Source organism: Nanorana parkeri, unplaced genomic scaffold (genome assembly GCF_000935625.1).
Source record: "Nanorana parkeri isolate BGI_ZX_2015 unplaced genomic scaffold, ASM93562v1 scaffold62, whole genome shotgun sequence".
Classification (NCBI taxonomy): domain Eukaryota; kingdom Metazoa; phylum Chordata; class Amphibia; order Anura; family Dicroglossidae; genus Nanorana; species Nanorana parkeri.
Genome location: NW_017306330.1, coordinates 102,329 through 123,934, shown reverse-complemented (window position 1 = coordinate 123,934; position 21,606 = coordinate 102,329). Strand labels below are relative to the sequence as shown.

Sequence of the window (21,606 nt, the reverse complement as noted above, 5' to 3'; positions counted from 1 at the left end):
CCAACAAAGCAAACTCTAATTGGCCAATACAAAAAACAACAGACAAAACTGGTAACTGCCTGCAACTCAAAGCGCCGTCTGAAGGACTTTATGCCCGAAGTTGGCATCAGAGGAGGCCTCAACGTCCATCTAGTAGAACGCAGAGAACTTGCTAAAGAAGATGAGATAGAAGTATTGAAAATATGGAAAACACTAGCCGATTTTAAAAAGCTCAAGAAAAACTTACCGATCAATAAACTTGGATGATGGTCTGTCTGATCCCCCAAGAAAAGGTGCAATGAGGAGCCAGGGAACCCTTACAGGGTCCATTTTGAATTACAAAAAGGGAATTCGTTTTCCTGAAAGAAGCAGAGAGCAAACCACATTCAGACAATGGAGTGAAATCTCCTTTGTGTGAAGTGAAGCCGGACAGAGGGACAGAAGAATGAGGTCCTTGGTTGAGGTAGAAGGCAGAAACGACCTTAGGTAGAGAGGAAGTTCTGGCCCTCAACACCATCTTATTCACCTGGAAAACCAGAAAGTTATTTTCTGCAATACCAGAAAAGGTTCTTTCCATCTAGACACTTATGCAGAGAAGATGGCTACAAGGAACACCACTGATCCCACAGAGAATGGAATGCCTCTGATCCCACACAGTCACAGGGGAAAGCACAGGGGGGAGGGGGCACACAAGAGACAAAGGTCTTAATCAAAGAGTGAAAGGCCAAAAAGGAGTAAGATGAGGATTCATTCCATGGAGAAACTCCTAGAGTGGAAGGTGGACAACACGTGAACTGAAAAGCTCAATAAAGTCTGAAGTGTCTACCTTGGAAGACGCACTCTGGGCTGTGCGTTGTCAAGTCCTAGACCCAGATACTCCAAGCGACAAGTCAGTACCAAGGTTCTGAACCGCTGTAATTTATGGACAGTCATGGTCCTCTAAATATCCCACAATTGGGATGTTACAAGTGCACAACAGGGCCAATACTGGAGCAAGTGCCTTGGTGAACACCTGAGGAGCCGAAGAGAGGCCAAAGAGCAGGGCCACAGAGTGGTAGTGAAGGGGCCTCACAGCAAAGTGCAGGAAACGCTGATGTGCTAGAAAGATGGGACATGTAGGTACGCATCCCTGATTTCCACAGAAACCAAGAAATCACCCTCCTGAAGAGAGGCAATGACGGATCTAGTGGTTTCCATGCAGATACTCTGAACTCAAATGAAGACAATCCAAAATGGGGCAGAAGCATCTTTTGTATTTGGGAACGGTAAACAATTTGAAACTTTTCTGCCACAGGAACTGTGCCACAAATCACACTATGCTCCAGGAGACTTGAGAAAGCTTCATGAAGATCCGCTTATCTGTGCGGCAACATAGGAAGGTTAGAGGTGAGAAACCGAGGAGGGGGGCAAAAAGCAAAACTCCAGCTAGTAGCCCTAGGATACCACCTCCTGCACCCAACTGCCCTGGATGCAAGCTGTCCAAGTGTCCACAAATGTTAATGATTGTCTCCCCCACCCTGGAAAGTGACCCTGAAGAAGGCTTGTCAGAGGGTTTGGTGGACTTTTAGCACCAGACCTTACGGGTGGACTGGAAACAGAGCACCTGGTACAGTGGGACTGTCCCCCCCATGCCTAGAATTAGATATGTTGTGACCCCATGGTGGAAAGCCAACTTAAGACACAGGATATGAGGCAAGGCCTCAGATACACACGAAATTCAAACAGCTGGTGGCAGGAGAGGGTCTGGTGGCTGTAGGCTGGCAGCAGGAAGGGAACGAAGTTCTACATGGCCCTTTGCAAGCAGGAGCAGAAGAATGGAGGTACTTCCTTGGCACTGTATGGCAGACAAGAGGGTGCAGAGTACATGACATTCCACCCACTTAGTCCCCCGACATTAATCTCTTCCCTGGTGGGGAAAACCAGCAAAAAACATGGAGGTTTAAATGCATCCAGCGACCTAAGTAATTGAGGACTACTGGTGGTCCGCCCCTCACCGAGTCTTCAGAGACGTCAGCAGAATGAAGTCTGAAAAGTGCCCTATGTGGATCCCAGTGCTTGAGGTCACTTTCAGGTTATCCCCACAACGTCCAGTCAATTGGGGTCCAGACCTGGCACTCCAACAGCAAGGTGGAAGAAACAAATGTTGGAAATAAGATTGGTCTTCTACACAGCAAAGGTGAAGAGAAGACATCCATCCTCCTCGGACACAAGTAAAAAAAACAGGGACACGCTGGTAGTAGCATGGGTGTCCTGGGCTAGCCTTCTATTTCTGGCAGTGTCCAATCCTCCTGTAGGCGGCAGTATAACCCAAAGTCTTCGTGTGTCCCTCATTGAATGACAAAGAAATTTCAGCACTTCCCACTCCAACCATCCTCCGCGTTTTACGTCCTGAAACTATTTCTGTGCATTTTGAACCTCGCTCCAAGCCTGCATTGAAACGCGCGCCGGCTATTCCCGAAATCTGCTGTATTTTTATCACTGACAAGCGGTGCATGGAGGCGACGACAGTAAGTACAGCATTGCGACTAGCAGAAAGTAACATTATCGTGTTAGTGTACAAGCATCTGGAGAATACTTATATAATAACTGAGTTTAACATCCAACTTCAGACAATTTTTATTTTTTTTAAAAGGACTCCAGGATTAAAATTAACCCTCGCAGTGGTGCTACCTCCACCCCACTACCCCCTTCCCCCCCGCTCATTTTGGTCCCGGGGGGGGGGGGGAATAAATATATACTCACCTGATCCTCGGTCCTGCGCTAGTGACCGCTCAACTCTGCCCCCCCCTGCTCCAAATGTGGTCTAATAGATCTGCATTAGATGTGATGACATCGTGGATCCTTAAGGTCCCCACACACCTTACGATAATCATCCGATAATCGCAGGAAATCTCGCGATCGTACGATTATCGTAAGGTGTGTGGAAGCCGTGCGACCTCTACTACTGTAAGGTCGCACGACTTTAAACTTACGAACATGTTTGCAAACCCGCCGAGCATCGTACGTTTTCGGGTGGGTTTGTAGCATGTTCGTAAGATAAAAGCCGGACTGCCCGTTCGGCATTGCGGTCATCGGAAGCCCGCCCCTCAGGGGGCGTGGCTTGCGATCATCGCAAGTACGATCTGCCTATGCAAGATAGGCAGATCGTATGTTTTTTTAAAGTACCTTACAACCATCGCAAGACAAAAGTCTTGCGATGGTTGTAAGGTGTGTGCCCAGCCTTAGACTGCCGGAGCCCGGGGGAGAAGAGGCTGCGGCGGCCGGTCTAGTAGTCAGGCGGGACCGATGATCAGGTGAGTAGATCTTCTTTAATTTCGTCCCTAGACCAAAACGAGCAGTTAACCCTTGCAGTGCGGGGGTAGCCCCACTGCAAGGGTTAATTTTAATAAATCCTGGGAGTTCTTTTTTTAAAGGGTAACCCCAGACAAAATGTATTTTTTAGCTTTGGACAGACACAGCCCTAAATGAGAAAGCGTTAGAAATAATGGGTTGGACTTGATGGACATATGTCTTTATTCAACCTCAAATACTATGTAACCCTTGCTGGCTATAGCCACAATGCAGAGATTTCCCTTCACTTCCTGTCCTGGAAACACAACAGGAGGCAGGTGGAAATATCCCCAAAACTAGAGGGACATCCCCCGTGAAACCAGGACAAACAAAATTAGGGGGGGAGAGGGGTGCAGTTCTCACCAAGCAAAAAAATAAATAAAAGGGGCATATTGATAAAAGCAGTAAATCTGACATTCACCAAACATTCACTACAGTTAAACCTTTAAACCTTCCAGGGGAATGTGATTTACATGATTCGCCAACAGTGAATATCTTCCACAAGAGGCATTCACGGGATTATAAATAGGCCCTTAACACTTTCCCTGCCAAGGCGTTTCTTTGCACACATTATAATCCACAACTGTGAAATTGTCCATGGGCGATGCTTCAAAAGCCTGTACAGGTCATCGGTTTAGAGTTAGCTGTGAATATTGGCCCGAGAATTATTAGTCTCACTCTGGCCCATGCAGCGATACCAAACATGTGTAATGCAATCCTCGTTTTTGTACGTGGGCGCGCCAGGCACGTGTTGACGTCCGTATGCGCATGCTCGCGGGGGACTTTAACATTTTTGGGGGATTTTTATATTTATTTCACTTTATTTTTGTTTACTTCACTGTTTATTGCTATGTGATACCATATTAGGAGGTGACAGGTTCTCTTTAAGGTGACACTAGGGGTCTACTAGACCCGTAGCGTCATCTTTCCACTTCACGGAAGCTATTCAAGCACGCATCCTGCGTGAATAGCTTTTTCTGTGGCTTTTCCAGCCTGGGAATAACAGCAGAGGAGCCGGAAGTGATGCAATCAGCGTCGCTTCCAGCTCCACTCAGCGGGGAGGAGTAGATTCACACACCAGCCTGATCCGCTGTAGCATGTACATGTGGGCGGCGTCAGATGTAAATGCATGTTGTGTTATGGCAGCCCATTCATGTAACAGGGCAGGCTTTCACACCACAACAAACCAAACATGTTACATGCAGCACTGCCGGCGTTGGGGAAGTACATTGCGGTGCCGCTCACAATGAACATACAGGAAACACAAGAGTGTGAATGGGCCATAACAGAGGTTATAAGTCTTCCCCTCTCTCTCTCTCTCTCTCTCTCTCTCTCTCTCGCTACAAAAATAATGCATTCTTTACATTTTTGTCTGACCCCATTGAAAGACTGTATCATCACTTCCTGTCTGGACAGGAAATCTTCCCATTAGGGACACAGACAACAAAAACCTGACACTTTTAATGCTCCGTCCAAAATAAAATAAAATGCTGATGCTACAGTCTTGCTGGTTGCTTTTGCATGGAATGTCCCTTTAAGTCTGCTTTAACCCTTTACACTCCCGTAATGAATGAAGGGAAACGTTTGTAACTACCGAAGTGGATAAAAACAGATCTAGGTCATTAAAACAGGAACTTAAAAAGGGCCGAAGATATCGTTCCAATTCCTTGGCGGATGGAAGTCAGTCTGGAGTTTAAACCGGACTGAAACTTCCACGCTTCTCTGCTGGCCGTAGATCAACAACCGCAGTTCAAGGAGAGGTAAGAGGGCCCCTCGCCGAGCAGACAGAGAGGCAGGAAGACGGCGTGTGGTATTAATAAACAAGTCTTTCTAGATGGGATCACGGGAGGCTAGGGACCGCCTTCATCCAACAGGAAGTGTGACTGGGGACACAGGAAACGGTGCTAACTGCCGACCGCTGTTAAGTAACATCCTCCCGATATAGAACACGCTAAAAACACAATTCCTTTTTTAATAAGCCGATAAGTAAACAGAGCTCCGTGGATGGCAGTCAGCGAGACCGGCCATGTTCACGTACAACACATGCCGCAGTTCTATTGTTTGTCAATTTATTGGTCAGTTTTATTTTTTTGTGAATTTATTAAAGTTTAATCTGCTCATGCTATAGAGCCATGTATTCCAGACTTTACACAAATGTTTCAGGTTTCTTAGCTATCACCTGTGCAGTGTATGAAAACCATGGCTTCTATCGGGTAGGGCTTGGGACCCAACGAGACAGTATAACCATACAGGATATGGTGAGACGGGACTAAAGAAGCCATGGCTTCTATGGCGTAGGGCTTGGGAACCAAGGGGTATTGGGAATAGTTTTCAATTAGCAATAATCACGATTCGGATGGCCCTCATTGGCTATGATACTGCCACTGCGCAAAGCTTGGGAACCAAGGAGACAGTGTAACCATCCAGGATAAGGTGAAGGGTCACAAGAGACCATGACTTCAAAAGGGAGTAGGGCTTGGGACCCAATTTTTAAGAGCCCGTGGAACGGGCATCGAAAAAAAAACTTCCCCCTGTGAACAAAACAAGTGAACCGTGAAATCACAGCACACAAAAACGTGCACAAGGGTGCTTGGTCCTTCAATAAAGAAGGGACCTTGAATTCCCGACCCCCCGGGGCGCAAGGCTCCTGACAGGGGTTGATATACTTTGGTCCACCAACCCGGAGGCTGGCGGACCCCGATCCTTCGGGGACCTGCCGGAACAGGTCCCTCTAGGTACTAGGTAGGGGGCTCTCCCGAAGAGAGACCCCCTGGTTTGGGAGGAGACAGAGAACCCTATATTAGGGCACAGAATCTCCTCCCCAGCATCGGGAATAGGCCCCGAAGGAACCTGCACCCTCCGCAATCTGTGGGTCAAATAGAAAAAAATAAAATAGTGCCAAATCGTGCATGAGGTGCAATAAATCAATAAAGAGTGACAGTGCACCACGCTGAGAGGCCCTAGGGGCCGGAGTGCAAAAATATTGCCCCGGACTAGCCATAAGGCCTGCTTCGGAGGCGAAGTGCAGAATATGCAATATGGTGTGTGTCCATGTGCACAGTGAGTCATGTGGGGTCCCACACCCTCGCCACCCCCAGGGGGCACAACACCATGGGCTCTGCCGCCTCCCAACCCTCCGGCCAGATCTTGTGGTTCTCCGCTCACATCAGAAGGTAGTGCCTTCAGGGGCCCTCCCACAGTCTAGGATCTACCCGATACTCAGGGCCTGACGCAACTAGCAGTGGACCGAACCCCATCCAACACCCACCTTTACGTCAGAGGGTACTAGGACGCATCCACCCCTTTCCATAGGTGGCAGCATAATTTCCCCTCCAACAACTGATAAGAACAGATACTACACTTGATCTTGGCCAAAAGGCCGAGAAGCGGTCCATACTGTCTCATTGGTTCCCAAGCCCTACTCCATCGAAGCCATGGTTTTCATACACTGCAATGATGATGGCCAAGAAGCCTGAAACAGATGTCTGCAGTTTGGAATAAATGGCCCAAGATATAACCAGATTAAACTTCAGCATTGATAACATTTACAATTGACAGCTCTGGTTGGAGCTTACACAGGGCCGAGGACTTTCTGCACCATCCATGCGACCAAGGAAACACAAACATTGACTAATGGCTCCGTATCATTAGTCTACAATAAACTTGCTCTATACCCCGGTGGTTCTGGATGCGCATCTAGCTAATGGGGCATAAATAAATAATTTGCATGGCCACGCCCACTGTCTGGAAATTATAAGTAGCCCTCTTATTTTTGGAATCTGATGGAATGCAACACGTGAACACCATCTTTTCTAAGAAGGCTTTACTGTGCTACACACCGATTTGGTTGGAGGACTTTTTGATTACTTTAGTATCATATCTTGGATGGTTATTCGGTCTCAGATACTGCAAAACAAAAAGGTCAGATACACAGCCCCACCAATCGGAGGCGGGTTCCCTTTAATTAGTTTGTGCTCATCAATCTAAAAGGCAGGTTCATACCTAGAAGAAGATTCCTCACTAGAGACCCTGAGAGAGATCCAAGAGGTCATGTGGTGATCGGAGTTCCCGGGTCTTTGGTCCCCCTCTTCCTGTTGGACTTGCACTCTACTTTATAGTATGGAGGATGGAACAGGAGAAGTGGGAACACCCTAGAACACCACGGTTTTGTTTTTTTTAAGCCCGTGGAGCGTGCTCGAAAACAAATCCCCTATGAACAAAAAAAGTGAACCGTGAAATCACAGCACACAAAAACGTGCACAAGGGTGCTTGGTCCTTCAATTAAGAAGGGACCTCGATTCCCGACCCCCCGGGGGCGCAAGGCTCCTCAACGGGGTTGAGTCTGTTGGTCCACCAACCCGAAGGGCGGTGGACCCCGATCCTTTGGGGACCTGCCGGAACAGGCCCCTCACAGTACTAGGCGGGGGGCTCTCCCGAAGAGAGACCCCCCCGGTTGGGAGGAGACAGAGAACCCTATATTAGGGCACAGAATCACCCCCCACATCGGGAAAAGGCCCTCGAAGGAACCTGCACCCTAAGCAATCTGTGGGTAAAATTTAAATCAAAAAAGGTGCCAATCGTGCATCGTGCATATGGTGCAATAAATAAATAAGGAGTGCCAGTGCACCACGCTGACAGGCCTTAGGGGCCGGAGTGCAAAAATATTGCCCCAGACTAGCCATAATGCCTGTCTTGGAGGCTTTGTGCAGAAAATGCAATATGGTGCCGTGTCCTAGTGCACAGTGAATCACTTGTGGGGTCCCACACCCTAGTGATTTTCTGATGCACCTCTGGGACGCCACACCCAGGGGGCACAGCACCACGGGCCTCTGCTGCCCCCAACCCTCCAGCCAGACCAAGCTTCATATCCGTTCAGTCAGAAAGCCATGTACCAAGCTGTTCCCCTCTCACAGGAAGCCGCCCCACACGCTCTCTCACTCCAGCGAGTACTAAGTAACCATCCCCCGCAAGGACGGTTCTTTTCCCCACCGAAAACTGATAAAGAACAGATACTACACTTGATCTTAGCCAAAAGGCCGAGAAGCGACCACTGTCCTAGCAGGAGGAAGTAGAGCTGAAAGTGTGGCAGGGTGGTCTCACTTTCTGACGGGAGGCTATCTCCTCCCACCACATTCCAACCATAAGTGAAATCTCAGCACCTGGTGGGGTTATCATTCCAATCTATCCAGTTTTGGAGAATCCGCATCCGTATTTTGTTCTTACCCAGATCGTACTCCGGATCCAGGGGCTCGCTCTTTATCACTTTCCTCCTCCTCCGCCTGGTCCGGACAACGGTCGGTTCCTTCTTGGACTTGGCAGGCTTGGGTTCTTTCTTCTCGGGGACCGAGGAAGCCGCCCGTCTCTTGTACTGAAATGAACAGGATACAAAGTAAGAACATAGTCCGTGAATCTGAGGACTGAGCCGTGCCCGATCCCAGACACAGGACCCAGAAGAAAAATTTAAAGAAGAACTCCAGACAACCTTGCTTTGGTTTTCAGAGCTGGGCAATGTCATGCCCTTCAAGTTTGGTGTGTGTGCTGTGTGTCCCCATTAAGGAAAAGTCTCCTCACTTCCTGTCAGCTAAAGAAGTGATGGGAAATCATGTCCAGTGAGGGCACAGACTGCAACACAATATTTCTGTAAAATAGGAAGGGTTAGAACCTCTGTCAGGTCTGATCCCAGTGACATCCGCTCCCCACAATCTTCACATAGACAGCAATTTAAAAAAAAAGCTTAGACTTTCAAGTCTATTAAAAAAAAAAAATATTGGGTTAGAGTTGGGCTTTAAAGCTGAACTCTGACACAGAAGATCTATTTATATCCCCAGCAACAAGAGATATAAATCCACTTTGTTTGCACCAAATGTCTTTGCAAACCCAGATATTCCCTTGTACAGGTGGCAGTGACATCATCACTAGAGCTGCAGCTAACGATTATTTTCAAAATCGATTAGTTAGCCGATTATTAAGTTCGATTAATCGGATAAACAATAAAACAAATTTTAAAATGTGGCTCCAGTGATGGACTACTAGTTTGTATTGAGATTGCACTCCATCACAGGAGCAAGCTTGGAGCGGTGGAAGTAAAAAAGAAAAAAAATAGTGTGGTGTGCAATATAGTGAAAAGGAAAGTATAAAATTATAAAGCAATGAATGCAGAATGGCAACGACTATAGAGGACTACAAATCCCAGCAATAGTACATTATACAGCACAATGCAGAATACCACCAGCTATAGAGGACTACAACAAATCCCAGCAATAGTACCTTATAGCTGGCGGTATTCTGCATTGCGCTGTATAATGTACTGTTGCTGGGTTTTGTAGTTCTCTTTAGCTGGTGGTATTCCGCATTGCGCTGTATAATGTATTATTGCTGGGATTTGTAGTCCTCTATACAGCGCAATGCAGAATATCACCAGCTATATAGGAATACAACGAATCCCAGCAATACATTATACATACAGTGTATAATGTATTGCTGGGATTTGCAGTCCTCTATAGCTGATGGTATAATATACAGCACAATGTACCATCAGCTATAGAGGAATACAAATCCCAGCAATACATTATAGAGCACCATGTGTGGGAAAATGCAGGCTTACCTGAGCAGTCTTCCAGCAACTTGCTTCTGAGATCGGACCTGTCTATCGGCGGCTGTCATCCCCCCACACCTGCTCCTCCTTACTACATCTCCCCGCGTCCCTGTGCCAATCGTGGATGTGGGCGGGCGGTGAGTGTGAGGCGGGGAGGAGGTGCGGCGTGAGGAGCGTGGATGCGGGCGGGTGGGTCTGGCAGCGACTAGTGTGAGGTGGGGAGGAGGTGCAGCGCGCAGCGTGTGTGGAGCTGTGTACAGGGTCAACTGATCGGAAGCCGATTAATCGATTATTGAAAAAGTTGACAACTTTTTCAATAATCGATTATAATCGATTATGTCGATTAGTTGTTGCAGCCCTAATCATCATTATGCTGTACATGGGCCTATACAGAGAGCAGAGCTTTGGAATGGGTCCAACAGGCCCCACCCACTACAGACGGCCTGCAGAAAACTACAGGAGGGGGCGCAGACCAGACCAGTCGCCCTGCACAAGGGGAGGAGCAGCAGTGACCGGTCTTTATTACAGGAAGCTCCAAGTCTCACACTGGATTACTGCACAGATCTGGAACAAATACACAAAGATCACCTGGATTCCAGGAAGAATACACATGACTCTTGTATGAGGACAATATTTGCTAATCCCTGAATTCAGCTTTAAATAGACACTCTCTGATCTGTACACCCGCTGTGTCCATTATGAGGACCCCCACCATCCCTGAGCTGAGTTCCCGGGTCTGTACACCCGCTGTGTCCATTATGAGGCCCCCCACCATCCCTGTGCTGAGTTCCTGGGTCTGTACACCCGCTGTGCCCATTATGAGGGGCTCCCACCATCCCTGTGCTGAGTTCCTGGGTCTGTACACCCGCTGTGCCCATTATGAGGGGCTCCCACCATCCCTGTGCTGAGTTCCTGGGTCTGTACACCCGCTGTGCCCATTATGAGGGGCTCCCACCATCCCTGTGCTGAGTTCCTGGGTCTGTACACCCGCTGTGCCCATTATGAGGGGCTCCCACCATCCCTGTGCTGAGTTCCTGGGTCTGTACACCCGCTGTGCCCATTATGAGGGGCTCCCACCATCCCTGTGCTGAGTTCCTGGGTCTGTACACCCGCTGTGCCCATTATGAGGGGCTCCCACCATCCCTGTGCTGAGTTCCTGGGTCTGTACACCCGCTGTGCCCATTATGAGGGGCTCCCACCATCCCTGTGCTGAGTTCCCGGGTCTGTATACCTGCTGTGTCCATTATGAGGGGCTCCCACCATCCCTGTGCTGAGTACGTGTGGTGCCATTCGTTTATCATAGGACCCAACGCACATCTATAAAAGCTTCCAAGCTCCTACAGTAAAGCGCACCAATACCAAGTGCTGGGATGCTCTGCTGCAGCACATGAAAATGCACACAGATGCACGCCTGAAAGCCCACCCCGGGGCACAAGACAAAAAGACTTTGCACTGTGCCCCCCCCTCCGCCCTTCAAGGGTTAACTGCTGTCCAAGGATGCAGGGATAAGGAGTAATCCTCAGTCCCAGGGTCCCACCATCTGTGTGACTGCACCGTTCAGCCTCCTCTATAAAGGTGCTCCGAGGTCGTACACTCACATCCTCCATGTACAATGGAGGGGTTAATGGCCCTGCATTGTAAGCAAGGACGCTGATGGATGGCCCACAGCCAAGACGGGTCATGGAGAGGAGGAGGGTGCTGGAGCTGAGGAGTGTGGTAAATAATATCTCCTCTTCTTGCACCCCCTAGACCAGAGGAAGCCAAACTCTGCTCCTCCAGATGTGGTGGGTCTACAAATCCCATGAGGCATTGCAGGACTCAGACAGCCACATGTATGACTCCCAGAGGCAGATGCATGATGGGATTTGTATTTTCACCACAGCTGGCGGGCCGGAGTTTGCTTGCCCCTGCCCTAGACCTAATGAGCGTTCAACCCTTGCAGTGCAGAGGGACCCAGATCCGGGCTTTAACGTAACACATGGAGCGAATCGACCCGATCCCAGTTCCGAGCTAATTATGTCAGAATCGCAGCTTTCATCAACCGGAGAACAGCCGGGACCTCATCTCATCAAGAACCTTAAGTCAACCAAAGGCCGCCAACAAGCAGCGAGATGACCACACGCATCCCATAAAAACACCAGGTGGGCAGGTCTACTAGATAGAGGAACGCGTCCTCAGTAAAGATATCCGTTCATGAAAAAGAAATCTAAAACAGTCAAATCAATTTTGAAAAAGGAATAACTGCGCGTCTACGCGATAATTGGGGAGCGGAACAGAACATTTCCATGAGAAAATTATTGTTAGAAAAATTGGTTAAAATAATTGCACAGCTCAGCGATTCCTGTGTGTGATGATGAAGACCACGGATCATGGGGAGTGAGTGCATGATGTCTCCAAGACTAGGGATACACCGATACCGGTACTAGTATTGGTGCCGATACCGAGTATTTGGGTGAGTACAAGTACTCGCCCAAATGCTCAGATACCTTCCCTGATACCAAAGGTTTCCTCTGACCAGCAGTGCCGTAGGGGAACATGGAACTGGCTTCCCGTGCAATCAGGAAGCCGGCTCCATACTGTTCGGCTGGCTCCATGCTGATTGGCTAGGAAACTGGCTTCTGGGCCCATCAGCACAGAGCCGGCTTTCCGGCCAATCAGGCTGCTGCATGGCAAGTTATGACGCACCTACTGGCCTCCTGATTTGCCCGGAATCCAGCTTCCCAGCCAATCAGCATTGAGCCGGCCAAACAGCATGGTGTCGGCTTCCCGGCCAATCAGCATCGAGCTGGTTGTTCAGCCGGCACAATGCTGATTTGCTGAGAAGCCGGTTATCTGGCCAATTAGTAAGGAGCCGGCCAAACAGCATAGAGCCGGCTTCCAGGCCAATCAACATGGAGCTGGTTTACCGGCCAATCAGGAAGCAGTGAGGCAGGTCAAGCCGGCTCCATGTTGTTTGGCTGGCACAATGCTGAGTAACCATTAAACTGGCTTCTCAGCCAATCAGCATTGAGTAGGCAGAATAGCCGGCTTGATGCTGATTGGCCGGAAAGCCGGCGCCACGCCGATTGGCTGGGAAGCCGGTTTCCTGGCCAATCAGCATCGAGCCTGCCAAACAACATGGAGCCGGCTTCCTGGGCAAACCTCTGACCAGATTGCCCAGGAAGCCGTCTCCATGGCAGTGAAAGCACCGGTATCAGTACTCAGTATCGGCAAGTACCGAAAAACCAGTATCGGTGCATCCCTATCCAAGGCCTCATCCAACCCAAATCGGCCTTGGCTGGGTCCTATTTACAAGCAAACACAGCCCAAAGCCCAAATTTTGGAGACAGAGGTTCTGAAAATCTAACCATAAACCTAAAAGGGCAAAACGTACACATTCATAGAACGTAAGACATGAAGGCATAGTAAGTCAACACTGCGAAACTGCCGCCATGACAAATTATCGGCACATGTAAAACATACTGGAAGATACAATTGGTAGCACTCACCTTCCTTTTCGGAGGTTCCTCCGTGCTTTTATCCGCGACATCTTTTTGCTTTGCTTTATACTTTGACTTGGGTTGGGTGGCCTTGGCCGGCGTCAGCTCCTCCAGCTTTTTTATCCGTCCTCTCAACCCCGGCTCCTTCTTCACCCTGACCTTAACGATGGCAATCGGCGGCATTTCCACGGGCGACCACGACGAATGGTTAAAGCTCGGCAAGCGTCCAAAGCTTTCCTCGTCGTCGTCTATCCTCTCGATTTTGACCTTGCTCAAGTCTACCTCCTGTACGCAGTGCGCAGCCTCCGGCGCGTGTGCCTTTTTGTGGCTCCGTTTCCGCCGGGCGGGCTGCTCCTGCGAAGAGTCGGCCTTTGAGTCCTTTTTAGTGCAGTCCTGATCCAGCGCAGGCAAGCCACGGCTACTGTCTTTTGGTTGGGCCGTGGTCAGCTGGTCAGTCATGTAGGAGGCCAAGACGTTGTTTTTCGGCTTGGCGTCGCCGAAGATCTTCCGACTGCAGCTCAGCTTTGGCCGGATTTTGTCCTCTTTGCAGTTCGTTTTTTTCGAAACTTTATTTAAAAGGGGGCTTTCCTCCGCCACCTGAAGAGGATTTGCACTACAATCTGCTCTGTCCGCCACACCTGGCTGAGGGTATACAACATTATTTCCTGCGGAAGGTTTTGGTGCAAGCAGTGCTTTGTTTTTATGGGATTTATGCTGCTTGGAAAGAGTCTCGCACGTCCTTGCCTTGCCCAACGTGTCCGGCTCTGGAGCAGCAGAGTTTTTCAGTTGGACATTGAGCGTGGAGTCACCTGTATTTTGAGGCTTTGCATTGGACTCGGCTGGAAGAATGTTGGGGAATAAAGTGTATTCTGCAACCGGAAGTCTGTGAGGAGGACCTTGGTTTGGATGGTGTGTGCTTGTGGCCTGTAAGCCGATGGAAAGCAGCGATGACTGGTAGTGAGACCAACTTACTGGCAGAACCTGAGAATTGCTAGGCTTCCCGTTTAAGGGACACTTTGGGTGTACCGTCCCGAGCCCAGATAAGGTCCAATCCTTTGGCGGGCATACAGAGTTCACTGTAGCAACGCGTCCGAGTAGATTTCGTTTTTCAGTGGACTGCAGGCCGCCGACGTTCGCCTGGCTGTTTTTCTTGCCGCACAACCCTGAGTTCTTTGGCTCTCCCTGGTCAATGATTGAGATAGGTTCCTGCTTTGCCAGATGGCGGGAGTCTGTGCTAAGGCTCAAGTTCGAGTCCTTGTTCAACAACACGGAGGCAGGCACTGGGTTGGCCACCCCTACATACGTACCAGGAATGGTACTAATGAGAGCAGCTGAGTTTTTGATCCAAGACCCAGGCGCTAGCTGCGGTGACCCCGGATCCCCATTTCTCAAGAACTCCGGGAACATGACCAGTGGTGCCCCCCGCAAAGTCTGGTTAACACTGCTGGTGTTTGGCGTGAGCCGCTGGGAGGTACAGTCGGACCTGGACAAGACGGAGGACAGAGAGGCTTTCCCGCTGGTGTGCACCGGCGTTAACACTGGCATGGGAGGAGTCTTACGTTGGTTTGAAGGGGCGTGTTTGTGACGGTGCGATTTAGAGGACAAGTCCAAAGGCATTTCGTACGCATCCGGAGGAGACACCATTTCTCGCTCCAGCTGCGGGGGGGACTTTAAAGGGGACACGGATGAAGTGGAGGAATCGCTTTGAGGTTCTAGGCTAGAAGGCGTTCTTGAATACGTTGCGAGGGCTATGGGGCTTACGCTGACCATGGGAAGAGTGGGATGTGCGGACAGAGTCTGTAAAGCTGTTAGTGTGGAGGACATTGTGTCAGTTGAGGCTGGGGAGCCGTCGGCCGTTGATGGGATGACACTATTGCTGTTGGTAAAGGTAATAGAAGGGGCTGTGCTGGCTGGTTTATTTGATTCGGTAGAAGACACTTTAGGGTCAGCAGTTAAGGGTCTTCCCAGAGGAGAGGCAAAAGCATGGGTGTGCATGTCTGAAGGGGTCTGAAGTAGGCATCGCTCCTGCAAACAGGCGGACAGCATGGGAAGGGTTAGAGTTGGAGTAACGCTAAACGTGGTCGGTACGGTAGTTATGCTGAGGGGCTGTCCACAGTTGGCGGGAGGGATGTAAACTAAGGGCTGGCTTGGCGCTAAGACGGTACCGGTCGGAAAGGACAAAGGAAGCTTCTGCATGGTAGGGACCTGAGTGGCAGGGAAGCAGATTCTGCTCATAGTGAATGGGGTGAGGGTGCCAAAGCTGGATGTAACTACTGTGTGGGAGGCCTCCACCGGCTGGCCTGCAATTTGTAATCCAGGGCCCAGGATAGGCTTTTGTTTTGTGGTAGGATCGGCATCGGCAGGCCGAAGGGCAGGGAGTTCGGTGCCCGCTGCTTTCTCCTGCGCCGGAGTCCTGGCAGACGCTACCTTTTTACCATGTTTGCTCAAAGCTGTCTGAACGTTTGTATCCAGCATGTTAACGGCTTGCTTGGCCTGAAGTGCTCGAGTCTTGGGTCTGGATTTGGACAGTGGGGCGGCTCCGGCAGGCTGGGGGACGGCGGGGTCCGGTGGTTTCTCCTCTAGTCGCTGGCCAGCTCCAACCTGTGCACCGCCATCTTCCTGCACCATCAGGACATCACTTTGGTTGGGCGCTGGCGTTATATCCACCTGAAACCAAAACACAACAAAATCAGCAATTATCCTGAGAATTAAAAAAACCGAATCGCTACACTGTACCAGCTCAGAACTGGAGCTCAGCCCTACATTCCGACGTCTTCTCCTCCACGCTAAGAGCAGAGGGAGATAATCTAATACTCGGCATTGGGGACAGGCCTACTGTTCAATGGTCCACTTCTGGAGCCAGCAGCTCTGGAGAAGCAAAAAAGGTGGAAGGAGAAGCCGAATGCTTTTGATCCTCTTCTGTTGGTGTGTATGGAGGACATTTTCATTGTTAGCTACTCACCTCCTAAGGGGTATAAACATCATTCTAAAGGGGTTCATTTATTACAGAGAGGGGACTCCATTTTAAGTGTGCACTTTGCAGGATGAGGAGATCTCTCCAGAGCGAGGAGAAATCCCCTCCTAGATAGCTCTCACTAGGGATGCACCGATACCGATACTAGTATCGTTATCTGTGCCGATCCGAGTATTTGGGCAAGTACTGGTACACGCCAAAATGCTCCGATGCCTAGCCCGGGCAGAGAGTCATTACACGCTGCCCGGCTTCCTGATTGGCCGAGAAGCCGGCTCCATGCTCCCTCGTCACAAGTGACGAGAGAGCATGGAGCCGGCTTCCCGGCCAATCAGGAAGCCGGGCAACGTGTCATTACACGGTGCCCCGCCATTCTGATTGGCCAGAAAGCCGGCTCCATGCTCCCTCGTCAGAGCATGGCGACGGCTTCCCTGTTAATCGGGAAGCCGGGTGGAGAGTCATTACACGCCGCCTGGCAACCTTAATGGGACTCCCGGTATCGTTATCGGCGAGTACCGTAAAAAAAAATATGGGTAATCGTACTCGATACTGAAAAACCGGTATCGATGCATCCCTAGCTCTCACTAAAACCGGTGTCTCCTGAAAAGGTCACATTGTTCTGCCTGGTGAAGGGACAGCATGTGGTTCCGAAACTTTGCATTTGCTTGTGACACAGTGTTTATGTAAACGTCAATAAAAGACGGATCGATGAAGTGGACCTTGGTGTGCCGGTGACCTTATTGTCTCCTTTAGTCTTACAGCGCCATCCGCTGGCCATTTCAGCTACACGAGGATACGTGGATTTGGAGTGCCATGGGATACCTCGGAATCCTTTGGAAAACGCCCCCTTGCTACCTGTGCCAACTCAAATTTTGGACTTCCCATCACTTTCTGATGTAGAGACAATGACCACCTGGAGCAATAGTGACGGCGAATAGCCCGGGCGATGAAGGTGCGAGCCCTTCCACATTCTATCCGACACTAAAATAAAACACGCGTTGCAATCCATTGGACAGACTTTAGAACTGCGAGGGCCTAAGTGACTATCCGTAGTACGCATGTTGGTAAACGTAAAGGTGGTTGGAACATGCGTCAATGTTAAAGCAAACCTGTAGAAAAAAATAAAGGCCTCAGGAAATGTTAAAGGGGAAGTACACCTGTAATTACGTCTCTGCTGGTACAGAAGAACTACAACTGGGATGTTACACAACTGATGGCCCGGGGAAGAAGTGGGCACAGCGGTCCTACAAACAAGAAATAAGAGACGCCGAGCCCTTCTAATGCCGCATTCCCGGAGTGATATCGCATTGGCGTCACAAAGAATAACTGAAACTGCTTTAACCCCTTCATGACTGAGGCTTTTTATTTTTTTCATTTTTTGCACCCATGTTATATTCCACATTTTAGGCCTGAAAATTACTTAAAACCCCCAAACATGATATGTTTTCTGAAAGCCGAGACCCTATAGAATAAAATGGCGGCATTTGCAAATTTTTATGTTGCACGATATTAGCGCAACTCTTTATAAAACCCCAAAATTTAGTGAACAATGTGCTCAAATGCCAAAAAAACACAATAAAATACCCATTTTTTAAAAAAAATATAAAAGATGAGGTTACAACGAATAAATAGATACCCAACATGCCCAGGTTAAAAATTGCGTGCATCCGTGGAACGGCGACAAACCTCAGTACCCCAAAAAGTCCATGGACGACGCTTTAAAAGCCCCCCACAGGTCATCAATTTAGAGATACCCAAAAATACAGGCCCTAGAATTATTGCTCTCACTCCGGCGTGCGCGGCGATACCCAACATGTATAGTGCGTTCGTCGTTTTTATGATAGGCGCACACCTGACGCGTGTTTACGTGGCTACGCGCGTGCTCGCGGGGGTGGGGGACTTTAAACATTTTTTTAAAATTATTTTTAGATTTTATTTAAATTTTTAAAACTGTTATTTTTTTTACTTCACTTTACTTTGATTGCTATCACATAGGAGGGCTTACAAGCCCTCCATGTGATAGCAGATGGTGGTGACAGGTACTCTTTAAGGTGATGTTGGGGGTCCAAAAGACCCCCAGTGTCACCTTTACACTTGAAATAAGCTATTGAAGTGCAGTTCGCACTTCAATAGCTTATAGCTGGGCTTCAGGAGCCCAGAACTGACAGCCCAGGGACCGGAAGTGATGCAATCTACATCGCTTCAGGTCCCCGCCAATACCAGGAGAAGCCGGTCCCGGGCCCTTCGGAGGGGCAACGGAGCCCTGAGGGGTGTCGGGCGGGACCCCTTCACCGGGCTGTAGAAGCGATCTGGCGACAGCTGAGTCGCCAGAATAGCTTCTATTGTAAAGCCGACAGTCGGCTTTACAAGTTTAAAGGAGAACTATGAGGGGGGTGCTTTTCACTCACCTCATAGTTCTAGCCGACGTGTGACAATGAGACTGTCACAGGTCGGCTCAGTAGATCGGGAAGTGAGCGAACACATACCGGCGTTCGCTCACCTCTCGATCCTGTCATGGCTTCGATCCGCCATCGCTGACTGGCGGAACGGACGGGGGAGGGTACAGCTTGCTCTGCCTTTAGATAGGCAGAGCCAGCTGTCAGTCACGCAGCTGGGCGGATCCCGGCACAATTGTCGGGATCCGCTTTAGCTGCGGCGTCTCAGTATATAGGGAGCTGTAGCTCGCGGTATACTGATCTTAGGGTGACGGGAGGACGCTAGTTTGTGTCCTCCCGTTACCCTAAGGAGAACTATGGGGAAAAGCCTTAACCCCATAGTTCTCCTTTAAACAGAGTCCCGGCGGCGCCCCGATGCTGGCGACGCACACTGTACGTCTTCAGTCGTGAAGGGGTTAAAGCTTCTGCCCGGAGTTCCCCTTTATGTGCTCTCTCCCCGTCTGTTGGGACCGCAGCGAACGTTTGAGTTTTGTGGTCTTTTCTTCTGTAATAAAACCCTTTGAATCCACAGACCTCAAACATGGCTCACGTAGTGCAGTCCCTGCCTCAGAACTTTCAAGGACCGACGCAAACCCTTCACCCGCTATAAGTAGGTACAAAACACTCGGCTCCCGATCGTCACTGAGCCTTTGTGATCCCCTTCACCAGAGAGCTCAGAACATCCATCACAAGGGGTCACCGAGTACTTTCCGGAGATGGGCGGAAGCTGAGTGAGTGTTTTGTACCGACCAGAATGGGTCATGCTGGAGGGTCTACATGAGAACAATCGCAGGCTGACAGTCTCCTGCACCCAGTCCATGAAGATCCAGACTGCAGAGAGATGCTACTAAAGCTTTTGTGGAGCTCCGGCCTTCCCTTCAGTCCTTGTACGGCCTCTTCTCCTGTACTGTGATGGCTCTGCACACTGGGAGCTTCTCACTATGTGCATTACAAGTTGCAGCAGGTCAGATAGAATCCGCCTCATTTCCTGGCTGGAGGACGTCCACCACCATCTAGATCTTTTCTCTTCAGCCTGACCGTCCCTGGCCCCGTCCCTTTCATTCATTGGGTTTCAGTTCTTTCCATCATGGAGGCCTCAGCGTCACTTGTGGGTGGTAACTAGGGCCTTTCGCATGCAAATGCCCACTGCTTGCGTCGTGAGGGGGGTACTGAGGCTGCGTGCTGCGATTAAGGATGCGCCGATACAGATTTTTCGGTATCAAGTACCAATATTTTTTTTTCCCGTTACTCGCGGATACCGAATACCGATACCGGAAGTCTAATTAACCAGTTGACATCCGCGGTGTTAAACCCCCTTCCCGTCCAGGCCATTTTTCAGTATTCAGCGCTGCGGTACTTTAACTGTGGAAGACAGTGTAATGACCCGCCACCCGGCTCCATGATTAGCAGGGAAGCCGTCTCCATGCTTCTTCGTCACCAAGTGAGGGGGAAGCGTGGAGCCAGCTTTCTGGTCAATCAGAGAGCGGGGGGCGGGTAATAACTCCTGATTGACCGGCTTCCCGACCAATCAGGAAGCTAGGCGGCGTGTAATGACTCGCTGCCCAGCTTCCTGATACTGGAAGCTCAGGTATCTGAGCATTTGGGCAAGTACGAATACTCGCCCAAATACTCGCCATCGGCACCGATACTAGTATCGTTGCATCCCTAGTAGTGATGGGCTCGGGCATGTTCGCAGCTCCACGTGCAGAGCCCGCCAGGAAGCTGACAGCGCCAATCACAGACACTGAGACATTTCCCGATCTCTGCAGCTGCGGTATGTCGGGATCCGGCCCGGCTGCGCCGTCTCAGTATACCGCGAGCTGTATCGTGCGATATACTGAGCTTTGGGTGACGGTAGGACGCTAGTTTATGTCCTTCCGTGACCCGTAAGAGAACTATGGGGAAAAACACTGACCCCATAGTTCCACTTTGAGCTTTGGCTATACGAGCCGGCAAAAAATTAAACTGCTTGTGCCAGATGAAGACAACCTGACCAGTTGGGGGATCCCAAGCACTGAAGTAGAGGGAATATGCCGGTTATCCCCGATTGTGTTTGGAAGGAAAACCCGGATAAAAGGTAGGAGACGGATTGTTTTTTTGGGGTGTTGTGTTCAGACAAAGCTCACCTTGGAGAGGACACTGCTTACACAACGCTCTTCGCACCCCAGGGGCTGTGTACTGCTCGACTTTGATTCTTCATCAGAGAGAGGCGTCCTTCTGTTCAAAACAGAGGCGAGAAAATGACATTCGGGGCGTGGCCTGAGGGAGTGAACGTCATGCCGCACAGAACATGGAAACTCGCGGCACTCAGATAACTAATGAGTTGCAAAAGTGCGTCCGTTCATTGAACAGGAGGACTATGGAAGCACGCGCAGGTGTGGTGGGAAAGGGGGAAGTGCGCACCGGAGTCGTGGTGAAGAATGAGGAATGTGTCGGTGTGATGGCCGAGAGGGAGGCGCGGGGGACCCTGTGCGGTGCCCGAGAGGGAGGCGCGGGGGACCCTGTGCGGTGCCCGAAAGGGAGGCGCGGGGGTCCCTGTGCGGTGCCCGAGAGGGAGGAGCGGGGGTCCCTGTGCGGTGCCCGAGAGGGAGGAGCGGGGGTCCCTGTGCGGTGCACGCCGGTGCAGGGCCTGGAGAGGGAAGACCACAGAGGGCAGGGGAGGGACAATGACAGAAATGTAGATCAGTGTAACATTATAGAGTGAAGCGCGTCTCACCTGTCCTCGTTGATGCCGCACATGCGCACGCGGTCGGCACTGGTCCAGTTGTGCACTCCGCTGTAGAGCGGGGCGGCTGATATCATGGCAGGAGGGGGAGC

The 21,606-nt window shown here is 50.2% G+C and overlaps 1 protein-coding gene across 1 annotated transcript in view; it reads right to left on the bottom strand.

Moving 5' to 3' along the window:
- Positions 1-21,606, bottom strand: part of BCORL1 (BCL6 corepressor-like 1) — an 88,897-nt gene that overhangs the window by 28,530 nt on the left and 38,761 nt on the right. Inside the window, exons 4-7 of the mRNA XM_018576280.1 lie at positions 21,506-21,596; positions 20,916-21,006; positions 13,393-16,050; positions 8,533-8,677 (exon numbers count right to left, since the gene is read on the bottom strand). Of these exons, the coding sequence (XP_018431782.1) occupies positions 8,533-8,677; positions 13,393-16,050; positions 20,916-21,006; positions 21,506-21,591 (2,980 nt within the window). The 5' untranslated portion in view covers positions 21,592-21,596. The remainder of the gene's footprint in view (positions 1-8,532; positions 8,678-13,392; positions 16,051-20,915; positions 21,007-21,505; positions 21,597-21,606) is intronic.